This window comes from Chondrus crispus, genomic scaffold, assembly GCF_000350225.1.
Source record: "Chondrus crispus Stackhouse genomic scaffold, scaffold_116, whole genome shotgun sequence".
Taxonomy (NCBI): Eukaryota; Rhodophyta; class Florideophyceae; order Gigartinales; family Gigartinaceae; genus Chondrus; species Chondrus crispus.
Window position 1 is genome coordinate 23127 of NW_005178980.1, and position 25379 is coordinate 48505.

At 53.0% G+C, this 25379-nt stretch overlaps 4 protein-coding genes; 1 reads left to right on the forward strand and 3 right to left on the reverse strand.

Moving 5' to 3' along the window:
- The first annotated feature begins 294 nt into the window (after positions 1–294).
- CHC_T00001843001 (hypothetical protein) lies at positions 295–522 on the forward strand. The gene has a single exon (XM_005712759.1). The coding sequence runs from the start codon at positions 295–297 to the stop codon at positions 520–522; it is 228 nt and encodes a 75-aa protein (XP_005712816.1).
- Positions 523–18883: 18361 nt separating this feature from the next.
- CHC_T00001844001 (hypothetical protein) lies at positions 18884–19288 on the reverse strand. The gene has a single exon (XM_005712760.1). The coding sequence runs from the start codon at positions 19286–19288 to the stop codon at positions 18884–18886; it is 405 nt and encodes a 134-aa protein (XP_005712817.1).
- Positions 19289–19304: 16 nt separating this feature from the next.
- CHC_T00001845001 (hypothetical protein) lies at positions 19305–20845 on the reverse strand. XM_005712761.1 is given in 2 exon segments: positions 19305–19399; positions 19400–20845. 1 exon segment carries the CDS (start codon positions 20843–20845, stop codon positions 19400–19402), a length of 1446 nt encoding a protein of 481 aa, XP_005712818.1. The 3' UTR covers positions 19305–19399.
- A 552-nt stretch (positions 20846–21397) lies between these two features.
- CHC_T00001846001 (hypothetical protein) lies at positions 21398–22521 on the reverse strand. XM_005712762.1 is given in 2 exon segments: positions 21398–21852; positions 21853–22521. 1 exon segment carries the CDS (start codon positions 22519–22521, stop codon positions 21853–21855), a length of 669 nt encoding a protein of 222 aa, XP_005712819.1. The 3' UTR covers positions 21398–21852.
- Between the last annotated feature and the right edge of the window lie 2858 nt (positions 22522–25379).

The window sequence follows — 25379 nt, forward strand, 5'->3', positions numbered from 1 at the left end:
TGATGCCGTCCCAGCGCGTTCCTCATCCACAACCCCGCCACAACATGGCGGCATTAGTGGCCAACAGCACGCTGCCGCTGAAGAGAAGCGCCTTGCGCCGCGCACCTTTCCGTCCCGCGCACCACCTCCACAGCCAACCGGGCCCGCAGACCAGGATGTGCGCCTCGCTGAGCGTCGCAGATTGCCTGCCCGCGGTGGCGTCCCTCCCCACCGCCCTGCCCTTCGCAGAGACCTCAGTCGCCATCTTCGCAGGAAAGATTCTAGCGGGCCGCGGCATTAACCTTTCTATTTTTCATGATAGTGCGGATCATTCTGTCTTGGTATCCCCAGACGGCCCTCACCAACCCGCCGTGGATCTATATTGCCGTCCCGAATGAGCTGCTGCTTAGCGTGACCAGAAAGGTCATTCTGCTAGTGGAGATAGTCGACATTTCCCCCATCGTATGGTTCATGATCATGAGCTCTGTCCACGAGATCCTCGTCGGACCGCAGGGGTTGCTCGTTTTGCTCAGCCGGAAGTGAGGTAAATCTGGCTACACGATGGAAGTGACGAACATCATAGTCTTTTACTCAGAACCGAACTGGAACCAGGCAAAAAGCTCCGGCCCTCAGCGATTGGCGTTGCGGTCCATCCTCATTCGCACACCCTTGACCATGAAAGAGTATACGCGTTTCTTACGAGGGCGCTTCGTCGGCGCTGATAGGAAGGCAAAGTGAATCATCGCGAAGATTCTGCAACTCGTAGGAGTAAAGTATCTCATCCCTCGTCGGAGCGTTGAATAAGAGGACACTAGGGTATTGAGTCTTCCATACCGCAGTCGTAAGCTCGACCGACACAAGCTTTTGTTCATCGATATTTTGGTCAACTGCAACAGTGTACATGTGCTGACAGGGGAAAAGGTCCACTGCGGGTTGTCCGCGACTGCATGACCCGAAAAAGACGAGATGGCGCCCGCGTCATCGCGAGATATAGAAAGCGACACGTGTTGTCGTCGCCGAGGTGAAATCTTCATATTGTAATTCTTGATATTGTCGTCAGATTGCGACTCACAGTGAGTTACGAAACCGATCCTCCCGACTTCTTTCAAAGCGTTGAGCCTGTAGTGCAATATGCCTGGCAGGCCGCGAACACAGTCCCACGGTCAAACAACAAGAAGAAAAACAACAACAGCAACAACCACTGCCGATGGCACGCGCTACGGAGCGTTCGAGACTCCCTTTCCCCTTGTGTGGGCTTGCGGCCCACGGTAGCTCGACTCCGACGGGGGGGTTAAGGAAAGATACCCGGCCCGGAAGAATAATGGTGGTAGAGACTTGTGAAGACTTGAGCGCTCGACGAGTGCGGGTTGGGCTTGTCTACGAGAATGTAACCGCGGTTCGCTGGGTTGTAAGGCCAATGCTCGACGAGCGTCTTCAGCACCTTGTGTGTAATTCAAGGTCTTCGATGGGGCCTTGTTCAGCACTACCCGACGGGATCGTAATCGTGTAGCAACGCTACTACCGACGTGTTGCCCGATGGCTAAAAACACCTTCACCAGCGCGATCGCGATCGCGGTAGGCGGTACTAACTCTGTCTTATACAGTAAGACCTTCGACGGAGGCGTCGTTACGACAGCCTTCCGACGGAACTTGAAACAGTAGCAGCGCTACACAACGTGTTGCCCGATGGCTGAAACACCTACACCGGATCGGTCGCAACCGAATCCAGTGGAACCAACACAATTAAGGGAAAAATAGATGTAGAGATAGAAAAGGTAAAAGGATAAGGAAAAGGAATGGGACCCCGAGCAATAGAGGATGTCGTTAGCAGCGTAGAAGTGAAGCGCGTTGCGTGAACGGAAGGGGTCTTCGACGAAGGCGAGATCTAACTCCGGCAACTCGGGTTACCTTTATTGACTTGGTGGTCAGAGGGCTAAGGTATATATCGCCCCGCCGGAGCGACTACAGTAGCTCGCGGCGCTAGATCCTAGATCTAATCTAGTGTCAGAAAAATTAATGCCAACTAATTAACTAAATCAAATTAAATAATTAAAAATTAAAACTGTGCAATTATTCACACGTGTGTCCCCCCCAACCCGGACCACTTTTCATATCCAAATATTTTCCTTTCTTTTCACCCACCTTTTCAGGTGCATATTGCACTACAGAGCCTTTCCAGAATTTTCGGCGGAAGGTGGGCGCGGCTGTATCGCTCCTTGACGACCACTTCGAGTATCGCGAAGCCGCAAAAAACGCAATCAGGATGGCAGAATTAAACAAGTCCAGGGCTCGGCCATCTGCGATATGAACATTTTGAGACTCTATCGCCTGTGATGAATATATTCCATATGTGACCCCGCCAGCAGTAGCGCAACTCACTAAGGATTGCGCGAGATCATCGCAGCGGTCCGTGATCGCTAGTTGAGCCGCTTCGGTGAGTCCTTTGAACTCAGCTGAGTTCTTGATGCCTGTCAACGATTCGACCGTGTGAGCATATACCATTTTGTCGTAAACCTCCAGTGCTATTTTCCCAAATTGCGCTAAAGTTTTTCTCCGATCAATTACACATAGCATTTGATTGGGCGGATGCTCAGTGAACACTTTTGAAATGTCACCTGTAATGCCCTTGTCCAGGTCTGATGCAAGAGTCGCTGATACGGAGAAAGTAGGAAGATGTCTCTTGATAAAATGGAAGACACGTGTCCAAGAGTGTATACTCTCATTGGCACAGATCCAAGCGTAAGCGACAGGCACAATGTTGAAATTGGACGTAAATCCCAACATGAGGTAAAGGGTATAGCAATCAAGAAACACCTTGCAAACACATGCATCAACATTTTAGAGACCAGCAATGTGATCATTTGTCGCGAGAGTATTAGCAAATATCACAATCATTGAGTCCAAGTAACGCTTTCCGGCAACAGACACAGAATCGAGAAGATCTCTATGTTTAGTCTTCCATCTATCTCCAGCCCCATCATTCCATATCACGTGCGTTAGATCATCTTCTGCGGTGCGCTGGCGCCTGAGTTTCTGGAGGACATCTCTGCGAGCTCGGACATGATCATCCCTGGCCACTCCCAGCATTATATCTCTCATATCTGCCCCTGTGATGGCAGTAAATGCCATCCGATGCCTGTCACTCCTCCAATTTATCTTTAAGGGCGGGAATGTATTTACAGTTGTCATCTGGAGAGCCGTAAACATTGACAGAGGCCTGCCGACGAATTCGGGTTATCTGATTTCCGTCAAAAGGAATCCCGATACCTCAAGTAATCTTTGAAATGCTTGATCAATTCGGCTCCCGATGCATCTGGCGTTTTTGCCACAACAAACTCAACACGACGAGCGAAGTCCTCCATTCTATAGGCCGATCTGCGTGTGCCTCGTCCTGGCTCCTCACCTCTGTCGCCTAAAATAAAACATTTCCTTATTACCCATGCTTCATCTTTTCGAATAAATCTCGCCTGTATGTCAATGCTATCTGAACTCATATTCTCACTAGGATGTGGAACTGCATGAACCCCAAAGCTGTTGTTGAGAGGCAAAGGCACTGCTGTTCCTAAAAACTCAGCAACCTCGTGTATCGCGTACATTAGCTCTGTGTTGATGTTATGGTGGATACCGCAAGACACACCTGCCTCATGGCTTCCATATGGTGTAGATGAGACGGCCTTCAACTTGAACAGAGGCATGCGGCCATCCATCGCTTTTTCTTGTTCAGATTGTACAGCTGCCTTCTAGGCGCGGTACTCGGGCATTTCGACTTGTTTTTAGCACGCCTGTAAGCCTGCAAAGCAGTCTTGCATTCGGTGTCGGACATTGAGGACGTATCCGGAACAGGGATATCGTCAAAGCCCTTTCGGCATCCGCAGCCAATCCTGGTGGAGTCCGAATTATTATTCACTACTTGCTCTCCTCCGCGGTATCCCCCTGCACTTTCGTCCCCTCCGTCGTTCCCTCCGTCATCCTCATCGGAGAGGATAACGGCGAGTTCATCGTCCGCGTGCTGGGTGCTGGACGCAGACCGAGAGCCCGCGGAGGAGTTCCCATCACAGACTGACCTATCCACGGCTTGTCGAGTCCTCCTGATCCGCTCAGAAGCGGTCATGCGGCCACGAGAATCGGCGAACGCACCTTATGTCATGATGAGGTAGAAGCTTTTCGGGTCGTTTCTCGTCGATGCTCTGTCGCGCCTATGTCCTTGCAAAATGGCGCGCAGAAGGGAAGCCCGCAAAATAGTAGCTGAGTGTAATCACTCAGATGTTGCTAGCAATGAGCTCCAGTATTCCACCGACATTGTGATTCTGGAATGATAGTGAGACAACAAAGATGACAACCAGATGGGCATTCACTGCAGCCTCTTACACCAAAGTTGATAATGTTAAGCAATTATTTCGTTGTTGTTGAATTCACTTCCAATAATTTCTCCAAGTTTGATTGGGGGTTGATTATGACAACGATTTTGAATAATGACAATAATATTTTCACCCCTTTGGAATTAGCAGCGTAATCTGTCATCCGGTTGACATTTGAGGTAATTTTACCATCACTTTGGCAATGGATTGCTGTTCTATCACCCACAGCGGAAGAGGTCCCAAACATTTCCATATGAAAGAAATACTACAGATTATGACAAGTATCTTGATTTGATTTTGTATAATGTCAACTATATAGGATGTTTTCCTTTTATCTATCATGTGCGCAGTTTTTATCTTATACTCATTATTTCCACGACTATACAAATTTCCGTGTCTGTGTGTGTGTGTCTGTTTGTGCGCTCCTGCCCGTGTTGCCATTGGCGCATGGCGGTGACAAGTGGGCGGCCACGGGGACACGTGGCGACTGTGGGGACAAGTGGCGGCCACGGGAACATGTGGTGGCTTTGGGCACGATTGTAGCGCTACAGTACAGTTCAAATTTAAAATTTAAATGCGATACTACAGTGCAGTGTAAATAGAAATACAGCCCCGATCCGCTTCGCACTCGCCACCGATCCCGGCGCACACCGTCTACGCGAAACCGTTAAGTTACTAACTGTCTTCTATGCTCCGGCCGGCTTACCGCCCGCGGTATTAGAGCGCACGCGAACGCTTACTGACATTTGATGGTTGTAGCATAAACACCCTCATGGAGATGGGTGTTTGCTCACAGCTCGACGGATACTCCAGATCGCCGGAAGATGGGGAAAGGAAGCACCACCGGCTATTCGAACCGGGCGAGCCCAGGTAGTGTGGTAGAGCGGGATCGGAGGTGGTCGCGCGTGCGTATGGGCGGATCGACGCCTCGACGCCCCGGCGCGGTACTGGGTAACGATCCAGTACCGACGGGCGGAGGCGGATCCTGCTCGCCGCGCGCGACCACTACCCGTGGGGCTCCGTACTAAGCTGACGCGAATTTCGCTCGCGTAGTCTAGAATAAGCCGGCGGAACCTAGGTGCTAGGTTCTGCACAAGCCCGTGCTTGTCCTCTCCCCTCCGCCGTCGGTCCGCTCATATTTAATATACAAACCTTAAGCCTTAAGGTTTGTATATTAAATATGTAGACCACTACAGTACTCGGTACTCAGTACCGAGTACTGTAGTGGTCTACTGTAGTGCAGATCGGCCTGCACTGTACGGTGTCAGCATCGGTGCTGACAGTACACGTGGTACCCGTGTGTGCGCGCATCGTACGCGCCTGGTACACGTGTGCCGTGGGGCACACGTGCACACGCGCGGTGGTACTGTAGAGCGTCGGGCTCTACAGTAACTAAATCGATCGTGATTCAATCTAAAGTCCGCCAGGGGGGGTTATGCTACCGTGGTGTGTGTCCTTTCGGCGCAGTGTCCACAGAAGAAGAACGCCAAGAATGGCGCGCCGCGCGTTGCGCCCCGACCACGATCCGCCTCAACTTTTTCGAGTCCCCGACAGCGCCCACACGTGTCAGTGACCCCGAACAAGCTCCGCCGCACGCGCCCGCCCCCCGTGTCTACGTCCCACAGATTGCTCCCGCACCCGCCCCACGTGTACCGCGCGCCCCGCTGCTACGTGTGCTACGTCTCCTACGCCTCCCTGCGCCAGCATCCGCAGCATGTGTGCCCTGCGCCCCAGCAGCGACGAGGAAGCCCACGATTTCAGTGGTACTGGTGCCAACGTAGTCGGTCGAATCTACACTGTCAGTCCAAGGGAGGGTGAGCGCCAGCTTCTTCGCCTCCTCCTCATACAAGTGCCAGGGGCAACTTCCTTCGACAACTTGCCAAATATCGATGGCGAGCAGTGCGCCCGCTTCTGACAAGCTTGCTTACGACTCGGTTTGCTGGCCGACAATGCCGAGTGGAAGCACGCAATCCGAGATTCATTCCGCTCGTGCTTCGTTCCTCTTTCTCATCTGTCTGCTACGATTCTGGCACACTGCCAGCCTTCGGATCCTCTCTCGCCGTGGAACGACCACCTGGACATGTTTCTCACCGAAATTCGCAATTGCGCACGCGGATAACACATTCGAAGACAGCAGCTTCGCGATGATCACCACGCCACATCTTACGTGCTTCGACAGGGGCAAGAGGCCCTGCAGGCCGTGCGTTCCGATTGGAAGCTCGCAGACTTCGGACTTCCACTCCCCGATGACAGCCTGCCCGCTTTAGAACAGCAAAACGAGATCCAGACGCCCGAAGCACAAGCGCAGCAGTCGGAAGAGCGACTACAGGCGTCGTTGCGGCTGTGGAACACAAATAAGCGCCATGCCATTGACGAAATAGTAGGCTCCATGCTTCCAGGCGTATCCGTTTCTGCATTGCTTCAAGGATCCTCAAGCGCCGTTGCGGGACCTTTTATGCCAACACAAAGCGGCGGTCTCTTCTTCCTCGATGCTCCTGGCGGAACAGGCAAAGCATTCGTGCTCAGCGCCATTCAAGACTTCCTTCGTTCGCGCCGTAAGCAAGTCATCGCTGTCGCCACGTCTGCTGTTGCTGCAGTGTTGCTCAACGGTGGACACACCGCTCATTCCGTAATCAAGATTACCATTCCTGTATCTTCCGAAAGCACTTGCAGCTTCTCCACAAACTCCGACACAGGCCGTACATTGCAACAAGTCGATCTTATCATATGGGACGAGATCATCATGTGCCATCGACAATGCAATGAGACTGTTGATCGCTCCCTTTGCGACTTGATGAAATCCGACCGGCCCTTCAGTGGAAAGTTCTTCGTGCTCGATGGAGACATTAGACAACTCCTTCCCGTCATTTCGGACGGGTTCAGACGCCCAATCGTGAGCGCGTGCGTCAAGGCTTCCTCGCTGTATCGAGAGTGCCGATTCCTGAGCCTTACCGAGAACATGCGCTTTGCTGCTTGTGGTATAACTACCTTCGTCCCGACCACTCGGAACGAGGGGGGATAGAGGTGAGGGAGCACGAGACGCTGGGTTACCCACGCGCGGATAAAAACCGTACGAATGGACTCGAAAAGAGGGAAGGCTCACGTGGCCGGTGACGCGCAGCCCGTCGGTGGTGTTATACCCGGACGACCGGTCACGGGTTAGAAGCCCGAGCTAAAGGAAAACCGGAACGGTGTTAGCACTTAGCCGTAAAGGGAAGGGAGGCGAGTCTACCTCCTCTTTACTGGGACAGGGCAGGTGCCCCCGGTCTTAACCCCTAAGTGGGACGCCAGGACACCTGTCCCGCTACAGTAGCTGTTACTTACTGTATACCAGCTACTGTACACAATTAATAAATTTGTGCCATTAACTACTAATTACTACTTATGATCGTACGGATTACACACGTGTAGCCGGTGGAGTATTACTGTTCTCCGCACCGGCCACCAGCTGTAAATACAACTCCTTACGGTTGTGCTGGCGCTTACACCCGAGATCACTGTACGCCGGGGGAGAAGCGGTGGCACCATCGCCTCCGCGCAATTGTACTACACTGCTCTCCGAGCGGACCCTGCAGCAGATATGGAGGCTCTCAACTTTCCAGAGTTACACGTCAGCATCGGGAAGGCAGACTTCAAGGCGAATAGCGCCCGGAATGTATCTCACTACCACAGTCCCTAGCGTTCGAGCACACCACCCGCGACTTATGCCTCAAGGTCTTTCAAGGGATTCCAGACAATTACGCCGATCCTGCCTGGCTCACCAAGCCCGTAATACTGACCACAAAGAACATGCCACTCGAGCAAGTCAACGAGGTCATCGGCAACATGATTCCTGGACCCTATCGAACGTATTTATGCGCAGACAAGGTCGAGAATGAAAACAAAAACGCGCTCTTCTGTCCCAAAGAAATGCTCAACACCTTGACGGCCGGGTCTGCTCTACCAGAACACAGGCTCAAGCTCAAGAAAGGCTTTTGTAATCATGCTTCTGCGCAATCATGATCCTGCTACCGGTCATCTCAACGGCACGCGATATGTCATCAAGAACATGACCAAAAACTTTCTCTTTCTACGCGTTACCGCCGGGTCACACGATGGCCACAGACTCTGCCTTCCGCGAATGCCCTGTGGACCAGGCGACGACAAGTGAACTGTCTCTGGCTTCACCCGAACGCAGTTACCCATTTGCATGTGTTTCGCCCTTTCAACGAACAAAGCCCAAGGCCAATCCTTCGTTGGCCTCATTAGTCTCGACATAAGAGATCACTACTTCTCGGACGGTCAACTCAACGTCGCATTATCCACGACTACTCACTCAAGCAACGTCACTATCCTCACTCGAGATTCCAATGCATCAAAGCGGAACGTAGTGCACCCTGAGGTCCTTCAGTAGTTATCAAAAAGTAAACGCCTTTTCCTTTAAATCTTCCCCTTGCCACCCTTCCTAATTATTGTTCCTCGACCCGTACTTGGCTCGGTGTGCGAAGTGCACACGGAGCCCACTTGTTTTGTAAACTGAAATCGTGAGGAACTTCTTACTTAAAGGCGGGATTCTGCCGTTTTGAAAGTTAACTCGCAGTTGCGAATATGATGCACAACTCAGCGTATCATGTGCGTTGATGTTTTAGTTACACGTTTGATTCACTTTTCTACCGATATATTCCAGACCCGACGAGAATTCGAGCAGTTGCGGTATTAGAGGCACTGTATGCAGTTACTCCAGTATGTGAGTATTATACATGGGGTCTTTAATCACGAACTCCTGCTTTCGTACAAATTTCAAGAGTAGGTGATTCACAGAATTGAGAGGGGGAGTCTGACTCTGAATAGTGCCAGAATATATCGTACGAGGCTATATGTAGTGCAGCGTTGGCAATATGCACTAGTCGCACATTCTTCGTGCGACGCCTCCGTCCACAGTATCTATCGGGACCTGACAGGAAAGCAATTCGTAGTGCCAACAACTCCCTTTGGTGCCGGAATTCGGGTGTGCACATCGATAGGGTCCCCCTTGTATGGATATTATCGAATTACAAAAGTCCACCGGGATGTATATGCAGCTATCCTAATGGATTGCAGTCTACTGTATCAACGATGAAAGCTCTTACAGTTACGAAGTTGCTCTTTTCTTCTGTGACAATGAATTGAAATATGAACCTCTCTTACTCAGCAAATTCATCAACCTGAGTTCCGCAATTCACATAAAGGCACTTTCTTGCATTCTCGGTTTTTTCTCCCATAAAAAGTTACTGCTGCGCTCATCTCTGGTTTTCTACGTGTGTGCTTAAGAACTGAATAAGAAGGACTCTTGAGGCCAATATCTTCTTCCCTTCTGGCATCACGAGCCACAAAGATGCCAACGTGTTTCCGCAGTTTCTGTTTTGGTCGGTGCATTCAATGTATCGTACAAACCTTTCAAACATGACGCATCGCACTGTATATTCGTGGTTGTAGACTGCTTGTGTTAGAAATCAGTTTTCTTCTGTGTTTCTATCCGCTTTGTTGCCGTAGTAATGATAAGACTTCAAATCTCTTTTCCTTGCGCTTGCCCCTTCCGCATTTGAAACTTATTATACTGTAGGTGGTACAGTGTCGAATTGAGCCGCTCCCAATTTCGCTAGTTAGCGGTACAGTATCAAGTACAATTCTGTGAAGCTAGAGAATCAGACAAAGGTGCGTTAATAAATGAAGTGACTGTCATCACGCGACGTGTACACGGGTACACGTGAGAGCCCTGGCTCCGACGCCGCCAGAGCGAGTAGGATAAGAGGGGGTGCAATGTCCGCCCAGAGTAAAGGAAGGAGCTACGAGACTCAGTAATAACAGTGACCAATGCACATGCTATCTGAATGCATTAAGAGTCGAGAGCCCTTTCATGATACAATAATGAAGAGCAGCAAAACAGCAGCTTAACTTCGTGCTTTAAAACGCTCATGCGGGATGCACTCGTAGATCTTCAGAAGAATTAAAATTCCTCATCTGAGGCGATCTATCGCTTGGCACTGGAATATGAAAGGGAGCAGTGCCCTTCACCTGCAGTACAGTACAATATTGGTCTTGTGCCTACTGGTTTACAAGTATAGGAGGCGGGATCCTTGTAGCACTGTACGAAACTGTTCCACGTGCAGTACTCAGCAAGAAAAGCCACCTTTTCGTTGCCTTCATTGGCGATCCATTTTCTTGAATTGCCCTGACTGCACAGTATAAAGTTTGTGCTGTGCCCAAACCTGACATCCGACGGGTTCGTCAAGAGCAATGGGGGGTACATACAGAATGAAGAGCGAGGCACTCCTGCAATTCAGGCAATTCAGAACTGTGTTTTATGTACGGCATATCTCTCGCAGCTACTGTAGTTACTGTAGTCTCGCCCTTTTCTGGAATGGTCGCTGCCTACAAGAACCTCAATACGGTATCGAACCTTCTTTACAGTACTGAAAGGCGTTTGTTGTGAAAGTCTTTTAGTGCTTCACCACAACAGTCTTTGGGGTAAGAAGTGAGTAGTGATGATATTGCGCAATAATTGTACACTTTTGAGCTGCTACTCGAGAATTTGGAATTCAGCAATCAGAATACTATGCAAATCCTCACATTCTTACACTGTAACAAATTTTAGCTTGTAATTAAACTATTATACCTTTTAAGGGGCACCCAATCAGGAAGTAGTTGGTACTCAAACAGAGTTGGTGAACCAGTCTGGCCCTCTCCTGGTGACTCTATCAAGGGTAGCTTATCCCTGCAGCACTGTGCGTACTGGGATATTTCCTGCATGCGACTCTTCCAGTCCTCTTTCCCGCCAGGCCGGCAACTATGTTCATGAATCCATTACTGGTATGAATCGCACGAAGCAACGTATGCTTGAATAGGAGCCGCTCTTACCACTAAAGCATGATTTCCAAACGCTCTTTGAGCACCCGTTCTCCACCTAAAGGCGGAGTAATGCCACACATCATCCAATAGGACTTTGTTAAACAGACTGGCGGCAACGTAATTCGCATAAAGGCGGGGTGGTTGAAAAACTTATGCTTCGCTCTTGTGCTCACGCGAGTACCGTGACTGACAGACTGACTCCAAGCTTACCAGTGTTCCATCGCCCATAGGAATTGAGAAAATACCCCGTGGATTCCCGCGACAGCTCGTAACTGACAAATCGTGTGACTGATGCATGACGGCATGAGGAGCCGGCCTGGGCGCCCACGTTGCCGTGAAATGGATGCCTTTGTGGGATCCTTCTCCATGTTGCCTCCGTTTTCTTGCGTTCGCCCCAGGTGCACCACAAGTGAGTGACATGGTCAGCGATACGGTGGGTTCCTGAACATGCATAGTAGCCACTGTAGGTCAATTCTTGAGACTGCAAACGTACCCTCTTTCGGGCAATTTAGAGAAGTGCACTTCGCCTTACTGCAGTGCCCCAATTGCTGCGCACCAGCGCCGCTTTTCCCACGTTTACCAGAGTTTATAGAGGGCTGCAAGAGCGTCCCGTCCACTGCATGCTTGTGACGCACTCCCTCACGATACACTCTGTTGCTTGCCGCCGCACCTCGCACCTTCCTCCCACATCCGTCCCCAACCCCTTCCTCCAAGATGATGATGCGCACGAAAGGAGCGGTGATTCTCCCGTACCTCGCGCTCGGAGGCTTGTTAATCCTCCTCGCAGATGGCTGGGTCAAGCTTCAAAGACTTCAGAAGTCCACCGAGACCTCCGTCATGGAGATTGCCGGTCTCCTACCGGAAAGAAAGCAAGGAGGGCCCCATCGCAGTGTGAGATTTGATGAACAAAGAAGATCTCATGCCAAGGAGCGGGTGGACGAGGTGGGTCTTTTCTTGGCGAAGGATCACGATTTCTCAGAACCCGTCGCCGAAAAGAACTGTCAGCAGTACATCTTGTACTACAAGCCCCCAAAGACGGGAAGCACCGCCGTCACCTATGCTGCACGCAAGTACATTCACACGCAGGGACACGCCGACTACCGATGCGGTCTCTACAGCTGCGGTCTGTACGCCGAAGGCGTATGTGATCGACGGTACCCACCGAAGCAGCTCCTTGGTCATCTAGAGGCTAACTTCTCGACGGTCGAGTGTCTCCGCGAGAGCAACTACTACGTCGTCACGTCCAACCGCAAACCGCTAGACCGTTGGAACTCTGCGTATCGATACAACTTCCAGCATAAGGCTAGCCACTACGGAATTCCTTGGAATTCTACCTATCCTGATTTCATCCGCGACTTCCCGCCTTGTGTTCTGCTCAACTATTATGATGGACAGGGCCGCCAGTGTACGGGCGACACCGATGCTCGCATCCGGAACATTGTTAGAATGGTCGATGAGGTCATCGACCTGTACTCCGATGACAACACTGGAGACTTGTATCACATGTCAAAACAATTCCTTGCTGAGGATAATGTGTCAGATGTCGGCAACTCTACATTGGAATACCCTCCTCTGTCTCCAGAGCTGAATGCAATGCTCGAACCAGAAAGAAAACTGTACTATGCATTGAAGTTGAAGGGTGCAGAAGCGCTGCCGGAGGGACGCAAATTGTGCGTGCCGAAACTAGAGCAACCCGAAGCAGAGATTGATTTCTAGTTGCACTATTGACGCGCAATTCCGTGGAAAGAACGGGATCCCCTTGCCGACTTTAGTAGCTGGATTTTATTTGAATATAGACTCGAGCGATGCACATCATCGCAAGTGAGAAACACGCGACATCCTGGCGCGTAATTTCTTCTTCCTCTGGAGCAGCACGCGTTCATATCGGGCAGAGTGGATAGTGGCCATGCTCTTTTATCAAGCACGTTCTGTGACAAGGATATCGACTTAGCAGGATGTGGCCGAGAAGATTGGTGGGTGGCGTGGATAGTGTACAAATGTTTTGGCGATAAAGTTCGCCTTCCGTTAGAATACTCTGAACCCTTGGCGCTCAATAAAATAGTCCGAGCAGGTTTGACAATGACGTCTATTTACGAGGAAGAAAGATTTTGTCTTTCGCCTGCATTTGGGATGAGGAACGCTGCTGCTACTAAAAGAAGGATAAGCGTGGACGGAGCGTGCACTTGTTTCTTCGGATAGGCATCCTCAGACGTAAGCCGAGTGGTTCGAACTACCTTGCATTTTCTGTTTCCTGTTTGCAGCATGAGGTCATTGCCACGGAAAAGCAAACAGAGCGGATATTTTTGACTTCGCATTTATTGACTACACAAAAAAAATGTGTTGATATAGGACAAGTCTGACTCACTCCGTGACTCGAATGGGACCTTGACGCACACATACAGTTCGACACAGCACCAAGTTGTACTAGTTTCCTGAAAGATGCGGAGGATGATAGCGAGGAAGCTCTTTGAGAACCATTCGTAGAATTATTATTTCCGGGTTCGGGGTTAGAACGAAGCCATTGCGCGAAACCTTATTGAACTTTTGAAGCTGTGCAATCCTCTCCCTGTAGTGTGGTTGTACATATCGTTCAGTTCTTTATCGGTAGCGTTACGGTGATGTTTTGCATCCTTTCTGAGGTACATATATACCGCCGTGTCAGTCTTATGCAGACAAAGCCAACTCAATATCGTTGATATTCTTGCGGCACGTGTACGCTTCACAGTTCGCATCTTGCTAAATTTGGTAGCACATATCGTATCTCCTCGCCAAGGTGCGATCGTCGTTTATCACGCGATTGGGTACCGATATACTCCCGCCATAATATTGCATTGTAGTACAATGCAATGATTGTACTGTACTGTACAAGGCGGTCTTGCGGAGAGAGTACAGTAGACACCTGACACTGAAGCTTCTGGGGCAACTGCAGGAGCGGGATTAGATTGAAACCTGTATTTCATCAGCGGAAGCTTTTCCTGAAGTTTTTCCTGAATCGCCAGCACTTGCACTCTGCCGATACCCTCGAAAGTCACTCTATTTGCCTGGTTGATCTCTTTACTGTACAGTACTTAGCGTTGCCCGAGTACACTTCTACCGTCGATTGACGAGGACCACTGCATGCCTCCTGACCTGTCTCAACGCTCACATCACATGCGTGACGCAACCGGTGCACCACGTAGGAGGGTTGGACAAATAGCGAAGGGCCGCAAGGGCCGAAAGAAGTATGATAAGATACAACAAACGGCCGACGAATTCTCGACCATGGAAGTCTCTCTCAAACATGGATTGCGTAATAAAGGGGAGGCTATACAGTATATATCCAGAGGATTTATGCTGCGACATATAACATCCCATGGGGTGCCGTATTGCAGGATAGTGCAGAAGGACACGGTCTGCGAGGGCAAATTAAGTGGGAATTAGGGTTTTCTCGGGAGGGCGGGGTCTTAAGTCCGTCATTCCGGGCTCTATCTTGTAATGGACGTAGCCTCCCTGGGCACGCCCACATAGCGGAGCTTTGAGCGGTCCGGTGTACGGCTCTACTTGATTTCCGCATACAGTAACTCAGTTTTAGGGGCTCTGCATTGCACTGTGCGTGGCTTTTCCAACTTTATGTACTATGTTATTGTTATTGACTGCTCACGTGAGTGTGTGTTCAATAGCAGGGCAACGTCAGCGTGACTGCTCGCATATGTGTGCCTATATTCTACGAAAGACGTAAACATTACCGCACGCACGGAGGTCGTTCGTGCATCTCACATCACTTCGAGGTGAATGTCCTACGCGAATGAGAGGCCATCGTTCGTTGCTGAGCTCTCTAAATCATGCTAGCATGCCGAGTATGATGGTTTACGCACGTAATAGTCGGGCAACTCCAACGGAACATACTAAATACATAGTCATGTGAGGTACACGTGTAACACGCAGACGGCTCCGTCGAGGCCCTCCCGCCATCCCTTACAGTCCCATCGCATCCAAAAGGCTCTTCTCCATCAACTCTTCTTTTACAACTTGTGGATCTTGATAGGATCTTCTCGTTTTGCCGACTGTCAGCAGCAGAAAGTAGTCCTTAATCGCGCGAGTACGGCAGTATCCTCAAGAGTCAGTCGCTCTGGATTCGGCCTCAGGTTTTCTTCGATAATCTGTTTTCGTCCTGCAATTCTGCTTCATTTTTCGCTATTGACAGCACGGAGATGTGCTGGCCTTGTCAAATTGCCTCCTGCCGGAAACTGTTAAGCCAATCCGCGTGTACGATGTACACGTCGGATGCTTGAGATGCAGACGAACGGTAGAAAGCGGATGCATTTCGAAGCTGACAGCGAAACAAAAAAATTATACGTCGAGAAACAACTGGAGTTGCCCTATCCACACCTCCATGATGTAAGACAACTAGTACGATTAAGAGATGCACGGGCTGAAGCCAGCATCAAGACGTGTCCTATGCTCACACAGAATAAACCTGTGCTCTCAGGGGTAAGGTCACGGTCACTCCCCTCCCCGCCCTTACGTGCACTGACATTCTACGACATAATCACCGAACAAGCAGTGATGATTGTGGTGTCCCTTGGGCTGGTCAGTGTCGGTAGGGGGTGGTGGAATGTAGTGCTCGGGAATATAGCCTTACACGGACAGCGATGCGCGGCGTGGTCACTTTTGTTCTGTCCGAATTCTGCTCTTCAGATGGTCCTAGGGAGTATCCCCGCAGGACACACGACAACAAGTGTGTGGAGCCTTCTTCGCACATTGAAATTATGACAACGAGCTCTGCGGGGAGGTAAGCCGTTGTACTTGTACAGTACTTGATGTTTACACCAATCGAATCCCTGGAACGTGCACTCTATTCAACCTGAAGTACTATACAGCATACTGAAACACAGCTCGGAGAGCGACGGAGAACTTCATCTTCAGTCCCCATGACTTCGAAGACAAAAAACAAAACAGGCTAACTAGAAATCTGAACTGAAACGCTTTCTTCATGATGTGCAAGTACAGAACTGCTCAGCGCAGTGGTGTGATCGCTGGTCACTGACCAGTGCTTATGAACAAAAGATTGCTATCTTTTGCGATAATTTTCGTACGTTTCTGCAATGCAAATCTGCACTGCGACAGTGCGGTAGTCGCACGGCAGACCAGCATATAGTATGAAGAGGAAAGGGCGTAGAGTGCGGGGTAGTGTGTGCACAGGCCAACGTGTTCGCAAGGCATCAGCGTTTAGAAGTTTGGTGGCCCTCCGTACTTGCAACTGGATGATAACATCTCTGGCGGTGATGCAAGTAAATTTACGTTGCGATAGCCTTGTGTGGTATGGATCGCCTGAAATGCCAGCGTTCCAAAGCTTCGGTGGGTACAGTGGATGCTTCTATCGTCTAGAAGACAAGCGATTTGCTTTTTTCAACCAATACATTCATGCCAAGTTTCAGGGTGCTTGCGTGCTAGCACACCGTGCTCGTCGTTAGGAACGGCCCTCATATGAGGCCACTGTTTTTTTGCGAAACTATATACATCAACTCGAAACTTCATAGAGTGACCCTGAGGGTCACTCCGAACGAAGAGTTGGCGGTGCCAGCACCGGAGCACCCTGACATTTGGCATGAATGGATTGGTTATAAAAAATTATTGGAAATGCTTTCCTCCCATTCAACCAATCGATTCATGCCAAATGTCAGGGTGCTCCGGTGCTGGCACCACCAACTCTTCGTTCGGAACGGCCCTCAGGTTGGACGCCCATTTCTTTTGCGTACGCCCTCCCGCGCGGCAGGCGTCCGGGATCGCCCCGCCGGCGGCACGCCGCGCAGGCCGCGCGACGCCGACCCGCGAGACGCAGTGGCGCTCCCTCTGCGCGCGAGGCAAGCTGGAGCGCCGGCTGGACGTGGACACGGGTGCCACGGAGGCGGGCACGCCGGGAGGCCGGTCTACTGTAAATTTACGGCGGTTGGGGAGGAGGGACGCGAAGGCTGCGACCTGAAAGAAAGATAGCGTACAGGACTGCACCGTGGTAGACTGCACCGTGGTACCCTTCGAAGGGTACACTACCACCGTCCAGCTGTGAACGAGGTGAGCAATAAACGTGATCGAGAGTTGGTTCCTCTCCTGTGTGAGGGGGCGAGCTGCCCCCGGTCACACAACTTTATGTCATCCAGTCCGAGACTGGTGGGCGCGATACCGCGCCGCCGTCGAGTGTAGATTACTAATTAATTAGTTAAATCTACGATGGTGCGCATACAAAATTCTCCCTTTTGGTCCGACTACATTCGTCGCCCAATGCCAGCCGTCCAAGTATGGACGGCGGCGGTCCGGAGCGTTCTTATTGGACGAAATGGCTTTCGCCACCTCATGGCCAAAGGCCCTATGATATGCCTATCTTGGCAAGCTGCACCCGCTGGCATGGGACATCTACGGGGCATCTGGCCCCGGGACACAACGAGGCCTGCACCTTGTCGCCGACTACCTTTCTACTCGCACTGGGAACTCCCCAGTCCATGAGCGCTGGCGTCTCAGCACCATCCTTACCTCCCTCATACTCCAATATACGGCTTTATCCGTAAACCGACGTAGGTTTCGGCTTCCCCCGGTTGCTCTACAGACCCTCGGTAGACCCTGATGCTCTAGTGTCTAGCCGACAAGTGACCTCAAATGAGGCCATTTGACCTCATAAAAATAATAAAATAAGTTGAACCTCAATCTCAAATGAGGAAAATTGTCGGCTAGACACTAGTGTCGGGCCGCCCCAATACTCTCTCAATAAAGTCGACCATTCAAGGGTACTTCACGCTACGTTGTTTGTGGCTTTGCAGGGCGGTGCGGCGCACCGCACTGTAATGCGATAATACTACAGTACTGTTAGGGATGGATGCTTACAGTCACGGTTGCCAGCTGAAGGTGGGACCAGCGAGTGTGAAGGCCTGTCTCCGCCCGTGCTACTGTAGGGGGGACGGGTCGAAAGGAAAGGGAGACGACGTAAAGGCGCGACATGAAGGACGAAGGGAAAGGAATGGGGTCTCAGCCATGTATGGCGGGCCACAAGTAGGGGATGGCGTAGGTCGGGAGGGGATAGCGTAGATCTGACGGGGGGCGGGGGGATGCCCAGAGGGTAGGTATTTGAGGGAAGAGAGGCCGGCGTACGAACCATAACCTGTGGTAAAAGGGAGTGCCCCCTGGCCAGGAGACAGGTGGGGGGGGGGGGGTGCACAGTACCAAGGGTATATGTAGTAGCGAAATCCAACAGAAGCCGCGCGAACCGAAGTGACACACCAGTGGCGAGATCACCAAGGACCGGTCGTAACAGTACTGTACCTTGTCATGTACTGTACAGAGAGGACTCGCCCAATAGTGCCGAATTGAGTAATTCCACGAGTGAGTAATGCAGGGGTTGTTCGGTGAACACAGGTTATCATACCTTGCATTGCTGTTAGACACCTGTCCTAGACGGGGACGCGGCCACGAAGATGCCCAACAGTAAACGGATCATCCTTTCCAACAGACCCCACAGATCCTCTCCGCCTTACTCCAGTGACACGCAAGGGCACTGACACAACCACAACACAGCATGAAAAGACGAGTGCAGATGGAACCAACGGGATAGAATCAAATGAGTGTGTTATTCCAGGTTTTGAGGAAGTAATTGCCTGCTTTACGGGAGTGGCGGAAATGGTGAACAATTCGGGTATCGAGGATGCAGTTTGTCATTTGCACGTTGCAAAGCGCGAGTTGCTAACTGCACACGCTGAGCAGAGTCGTTCCGAGAGGCGCCAGACGCTTGTGAACGAGTATTTTGTGTGACCCCATTCATTAGTGCAAGATGCGAGTATTGCATGTCGTTGGAACCTTGCATGGGGGTGCACTACTCGGTGTGGTTGACTGTACATCATTGCGGCTATAACGTGTACAGTGTAATGCACACTTGCGGGCGTGCGCATGCATGTAGTGAACCGATATCGCCGGACAATTCCTGCCGGTGATATTGTAGCACAGCTTCGCCCTCGCCGTCCCACCCCCGTCTCATTCACCGCACCTCGCTCACAAAGTCCACACAAATGAAACAGGGCACACTGCGGCACACCAGAAACACCAAACCGAATAAACCCCATACAACTCAACAACAAATAACAATAAAAAAGCAACCGTTCCCACACGAAACTGGACAGCTCACATGTACAACAAAAAACTGCTAGCCGCAACTCAAAAAAGAAAGCCCCGCCTCAACACAGCCGCCTTTCCTTCCCCACCAACTCCTTCTGCCTCTGCCGCAGCGCCTCGTACAGCCTCGTCTCATTCTGCAGCCTGCCTAAGTCGATCGGCACGCGGAAGTCATGCGGGGGCCTTGACGATTTGTTCTCCTCTCTCAAATCGTCCTCCAGCCTGCGATGCAGCTGCCCCAGCACCTCGTCCTGGTACAAGTCCATCACCTCGTCGTACCGCTCCACAATCCTCGCAATCCGTTCCTCCAACGGCAGCGTCGACACCTCGCACCGCTTTCCAAGCCCGTCGTAGTAGTCGAACAACGAGCACGCGGGGTACTTGGACATGAACTCCTCGTAGCTCGCCTCGTAATGGATCCCGTAATGCGTCGCCTTCTTCCCTCGGTTGTACAGAAACGCGCTCTCCCACCGCTCCAGCGGCTCGCGGATCGACGTCACCCTGTAGTACCCGCTGCGCCCCAGGCACCCCATCGTGTCCGCGTCACCCGTCAGGTGCTCCACAAAGTTCACCTTCTCGCGCTCCCCCGCGCACACCTCCCGCGCCGCTTCCGTGCAGTTCTGGAACGTGCATTTCAGGTACTGCGCCCCGCGCACGTTCAGGTACTTTTTCAGCGCCTTGGTCACCGCCGTGCTCCCGGTCTTCACAGGCTTGTCGTACACTATGTGCCGCAGGCATGCTGCGCTGGAGCCATCCACTGGCTCCACGCCCGCGCCCGTGCTTGCATCTGCGCTCTTACGCTCTACAGCTTCCACTGGCTTCTCCGCCTGCATGCCCTCTTCCTTGCGCTCCTCTAGTACTGCATCCGATTCGGGATTCACTTCTACGGGCTTTGCAGATTCCCCTTCAACTTCGCTTGTCTCATTCCTCGTATGGTCACTCTCTCTCACTTCCGCGGAAACGTCCGCGCTCCCTTGCGTTGTCACTTCTTCGACCTCTGTGTTGACCTCTTCTTTGATTTCCTCATTGATTTCTGCTTTGACCTCCTCTTGGACCTCCTCTTGGACTTCTGCTCTGACTTCTGTTCTGAACTCCTCCTTGACCTCGTCCTTGACTTCGTTCTTGACCTCCTCCTTGACCTCGTTGATGACTTCTTCATTGACAGTGACGTCTTCTCTGATTTCTTCTCTGACCTCTTCCTTGGGCTCTTCCTTGACCTCCTCCTTAACTACCCCTTCGACGTCCCCCATACTAGCCTCCCCAGTCACATTCGTAACATCTCCTCCCTCCTGACCCCCCTCTTCCTCCCTCATGAGCCGTCTCGCCTCCCTCTCCGCCTCCTCGGTAATCATCTGTAGGGTGACTCTGCGTTGCGCGGTCTCCGCTTCGGGCGCCATAACGGGCGCGGCGACGGGCGCTGCGACAGGCCGCTCCACCTGCTGCGGCGGGGCCTCGTCCCGCGGCTCCTTGTCCACCACGGTCTTGGAAAATGCGCGCACCTCCTGCATGGACGGCGGGTCGGGCGACACGAAGAGGATGCACAGCAGCGCGACGACGACGATGGCCGACGACACGCGGCGGCCGCGCCCCGCGGCGGGCGCGCGATCGGCGCGGGCGCGCGGCTTCATGGCGCGGGGCGTGCACGGCTGGGCGGTACGTGCGTGGCTGGGGTGAACCTGCGGAAGACAACAGGGGCTGCGAGGTGGGCGCAAGGCCGATGTGCGTGGGGCGCGGGCGGATGTGGAAAATCAGCGGCGACGGTGGGAAGGCAAAGTGAAGTTGGTATAGTGCAGGTATGGTGCGGTAGATTGGGAGTCGCGCGGAATGCTCCTGGTCGATGGTCAGGTGTCGCGCGTATGGCTGCAGCTGACAGTGACTGGGTGGGTCGCGGGAATGGCTTGATGAGGGGTAATTGGGATGGGGTCGGGTTAATTAGACGGGTGAGTGTAACGGTAATTACATAAGATTAGGGCACTGTCTACGTAGACACTGTCTACGCGGTAGACGTCTACCCGGTAGACAGGGATGTCCCAGTCGGAAGATGCAGATGGTGTACAGTATGATACCTCCGTTGCTCGGTGCTATGGCCGCTTAAAGAAACGACTTTTAAATGCATCACCTTGAATTCGCAAGGTCAGGCAAGTTAGATTCCCCTCCCTGCTCTAATACCGCCACATACTTCGGTTAGGTTCACCCTATATTGTGAGTCCTCTCACTTCTCTACGATTCTACCCCCACAAACCCTGACCTTTCTCTAAATGTGCACCACTGCACGTGCCCTGTGCAGCATTCGACAATAAAAGACACGCCTTCGAATACTATCCCTAGCCTATCTCCTACACGCTCCAATTCTGGTATCAAAATGCTTCCCCCCATCAACCCACGACCTGTACACGCGTACAGTCCAGCCCACAGCGACTTGCATGTTCCAGTATGCAGTATTTGCTCCCCGTTCCTTTTTGTATGCATTTGCACAAACACGGTGTGCGGGCAGAGTGTGTGAAACACCCCCGTCCTACTTTGGCACCCTCGGTTCCTTACAAAGCCTGCGCTTCGGGTCCGGATTAGCCGCGAGCTCGAACCTTCTCATAACGAGCGCCTCGTAGAGCACCTGCTCATACACCATCCTATCCCTTGGGACGTTCCCCACCGACTTTTTCTCTGACACATTCTCCTGTGCCAAAAACGGCATTAGGCGCTTGTGCAAGTCCGTGACGGCCTCCCCGTACAAGTCTATAATCTCATCGAACCGTGTTACAATGTTCTGCACGCGCTTCTGAAACTCAGGGTCGTCCGTGCCCCCGCGGCATGTAGAGGATCCCAGATCATAGTAGCGTAACAAGGCGCAGTTGGGCATCTTCATCATAAAATCGTCGTACGTAGCATTATGCGAGATGCCGTAATCATTCCCCTTTTTCCAGCGATTATACTTGTACGCAGAGTTCCACCTCTCCGCGGGGTCGCGAATAGAGGTAACGGAGTAGAAGCCCATGCGTCTGAGACAGTGCGTGGTATCCACGCCCATGGCGATGTGGTCGATGAGGTGGATCTTCGGCTTGCGCTGCAGGCACAGCTCTGTGGCGTATTCCCCGCACGGCCACAGCGTGCATTTCAGGAAGGCCTCGTCGTGTCGCTGCAGCAGCGTCCCCAGCGCGACAGTGACCGCCGTGGACCCGGTCTTCATGGGCTTGTCGTACAGAAGCAAGGGCAGGCAGTCGGCGTCTCCCTCGCGCGCGCCCTCCGCGGCGTGAGCTCGGGCGTCGCGACGCGCGGCGGCGAATTCCGACGCCTGGGCAGCGGGGTCCGGCTGCGGCTTCGCCTCCCTCGCGGCGGCCGCGACGGCCGCGCCCGGCTCCGCGTGCACCAGCGGCAGGGCGGGCAGCGGGCGCTCGGTGAACGCGAGGTGGACGGCCAGCGCGAGCAGCAGCACGACGCCCATGAGGGTGCGCACGGGCGAGCGCGCCAGGCGCGGACGCGCCGCGCGCAGCTTGGAGGTGAGCAGCATCTTTCCGAGGGGCATCGCGCTGGGGGCAGGGGTTCCGGGATTCCCGCGGGCAGGCAGACGGGCGCGTAATACGGCGCGCTCCGCCGCTGTTGTACCGCAGGCGAGGCTGACGTGCGGGGAGGGCTGACACTCGGGGCTATTTCTGGCGCGCTTTGCGGCGGCTTGACGGTGGCATCGATCTTACGGTGGAGTATTGTCGCGGTACGTTGTGGCGGCAGACCAATCGGTTTGGGGGAAGTTGGCCCACCCATTAATATAGTTTGGCTGGGGCTGACAAACTGGATTGACAAATTGGATCTACTGGTCATCTACGAACAGGATGCCCTCGGCAAGCCTCGGGGCTCATACAGGTATCTGCATTCGGAGCGTGTCTGCACTCGTATCCAGGAGACAACGTAGCCTACGTGTCAGTGGCAGGGCATGTCATCTACGGACAGCCTGTGGTGTCACTGACAGGGCGTCGGGTGGCTGTACAGTACAACGTTTGGGGGTGTTGGTTGACCCGTTGTAAATCCAGTTTGGCGGGGGTGACAAATTGAATTGACAAATTGGATCTCCAGGTCATCTACGGACAGGCTGTCGTGTCATTGACAGGGCGACATTGACAGGGCGATGGCTAATGTCAGCCAACACCCCCAAACGTTTCACTGTTGACAGTGTTGACAGTGGAACGTTTGGGGGTGTTGGTCCGCCAGTTGTGAATCTACCCTTCGAAGGGTAGCTTGCCGCGAGCGGACAAATTGGATTGGCAAATGGGATCATCTACGAGAAATTGGATTAACATGTTGGATCTGCAGGTCATCTACGGACGGCAGGTCATCAATGGAAATGCGGGAATTCTCCGGAAATTATTTTTTGTGTCAAGAGTCATATTTTTCTTTTTTGTGCACAAAAAATGAGTTTTGCCACGGAAACTAATCCCCTGCTTGCGCACATATTGTGCGTCCCCCTACTGTACGCATGCTTTGTACTCACCGGACGCCGGCGATGACGCCGTCAGAGCTCTATAACTACAGTGTGTGCTGTGAGGCTCACACTATCATGATTGAGCTTAGCTCACAGTGTGAGCTAAGCTCAATCTTTTATTTAACCTAGAGCTAAGCTCAAGCTTTTATTTAACCTAGCATGGGGTCGCCCGTCCGAGCAAATGGCGCGTTGTGTGTGCACAACACGCCGTTTGTGTGTCACAAAATCCCGATTTGCTCTATAACACAATTTGCGATTTTAGAATTTCAGGAGTCGCCCACTGGCGAGGGGATGACACCTTGACAGGCACAAGGGAATGTCGCGGTGCTTACCGTTGCACGCCCTGTCCTGAAAGTGTACCGCAAAGCGGACCCATGGGACTACACGCGCTGTGCTGTACGCTACTCTCCCGCAAGAGGCGAGCGTCTCGCGCCTGAATGTACAACGGGTTCTCCCTGCTCAGAGAGGCCCCGTCTCATCCGGAGATGCCATGACATGTCATGAACGCACCTTTACAACCCCTCTAATCCTTCGGGATGCCATAACATCTCACGCGAGCTGCGAAAACCTCTAATCCCCTAAAACTCTAACCTAAACAAACATCGCGCGCATTCACGCCCACCCGGGGCACCGCAACCTGCGCCCCTCGTCCAGCAGTCTGCGCACCACCTGCACATCCGCGACGCTGGGGTCGGTCCCGATGTCCTCGCAGAGCCGCTTGTCACCGCCGCCCCTGCCGCGCTCCTTGAGCGCCTCGTACAGCTGCCTCTCCTCCATCGTCGCCTCCCTCTCCGCCGCGAGCGTCTCCTCGTCCAGCTCGCCCTCCATCCCGTCCCCGCTCTTCTTCGCCGACACGTTCTCCCTCCGTAGGTGCTTCCCGATCCTGCGCATCAGCTCCCCGCCCCCATCCCCCGCCGCGTCATACAGGTCGATCACCTCGTCGTACCGCCCCACAATTCCCCGCATCCTCTCCTCCGCCATCCCGTTGCACTCCGCCCCCTTCCCGTCGTAAAACCGGTGCAGGCTGCACCTGGGCAACTTTCCCAAGAACGTCCTATAGCTTTCCCGATAATCCACCCCGTAATGCTTCCCCTTCAACATCCGGTTGAACAGAAACATGCTTCTCCACCGCATCGCGGGCTCCCTCACGCTCGTCACCGCGTAAAACCCCTTGGCCTTGAGGCACTCCAACACCCGCGTCGCCTCGCCGCCGGCCCCGTCCCCCTCCACAAAGTGGCCCACCAGCCACCGCCGCCGCGTCGTCCCCTCGCACATCCCGCGCCCGTAGTCCAGGCACTCGCGCCGCCCGCACCGCCAGTCCCGCGCCGCCCGCTCGGCCAGGTACCGCCGCGCCGCGCACGAGATCGCCGTCGACCCCGTCTTGTACGGCTTGTCGTAGATCAAGTCCCGCGTGCACGCCGCCGCGCCGCCGCCCTGCGCGCCACCCCCGGTCCCCGGCCACACGTCGCCCTCCACCGCGCGCACCGCGCGCGCCCCCGGCGCCGCCACGTCCTGCGTGAAGCGCTCCACGCCGCGCCGTGACTCCATCTTGCGCCTCGGCCTCCGCGAGC

Bases quoted from the DNA above. Each gene is read 5' to 3' on its own strand.
- CHC_T00001845001 (XM_005712761.1), bottom strand. From the start codon at position 20,845: ATGCAGGAGGTGCGCGCATTTTCCAAGACCGTGGTGGACAAGGAGCCG.
- CHC_T00001846001 (XM_005712762.1), bottom strand. From the start codon at position 22,521: ATGAAGACCGGGTCCACGGCGGTCACTGTCGCGCTGGGGACGCTGCTG.
- CHC_T00001844001 (XM_005712760.1), bottom strand. From the start codon at position 19,288: ATGGGGTTTATTCGGTTTGGTGTTTCTGGTGTGCCGCAGTGTGCCCTG.
- CHC_T00001843001 (XM_005712759.1), top strand. From the start codon at position 295: ATGATAGTGCGGATCATTCTGTCTTGGTATCCCCAGACGGCCCTCACC.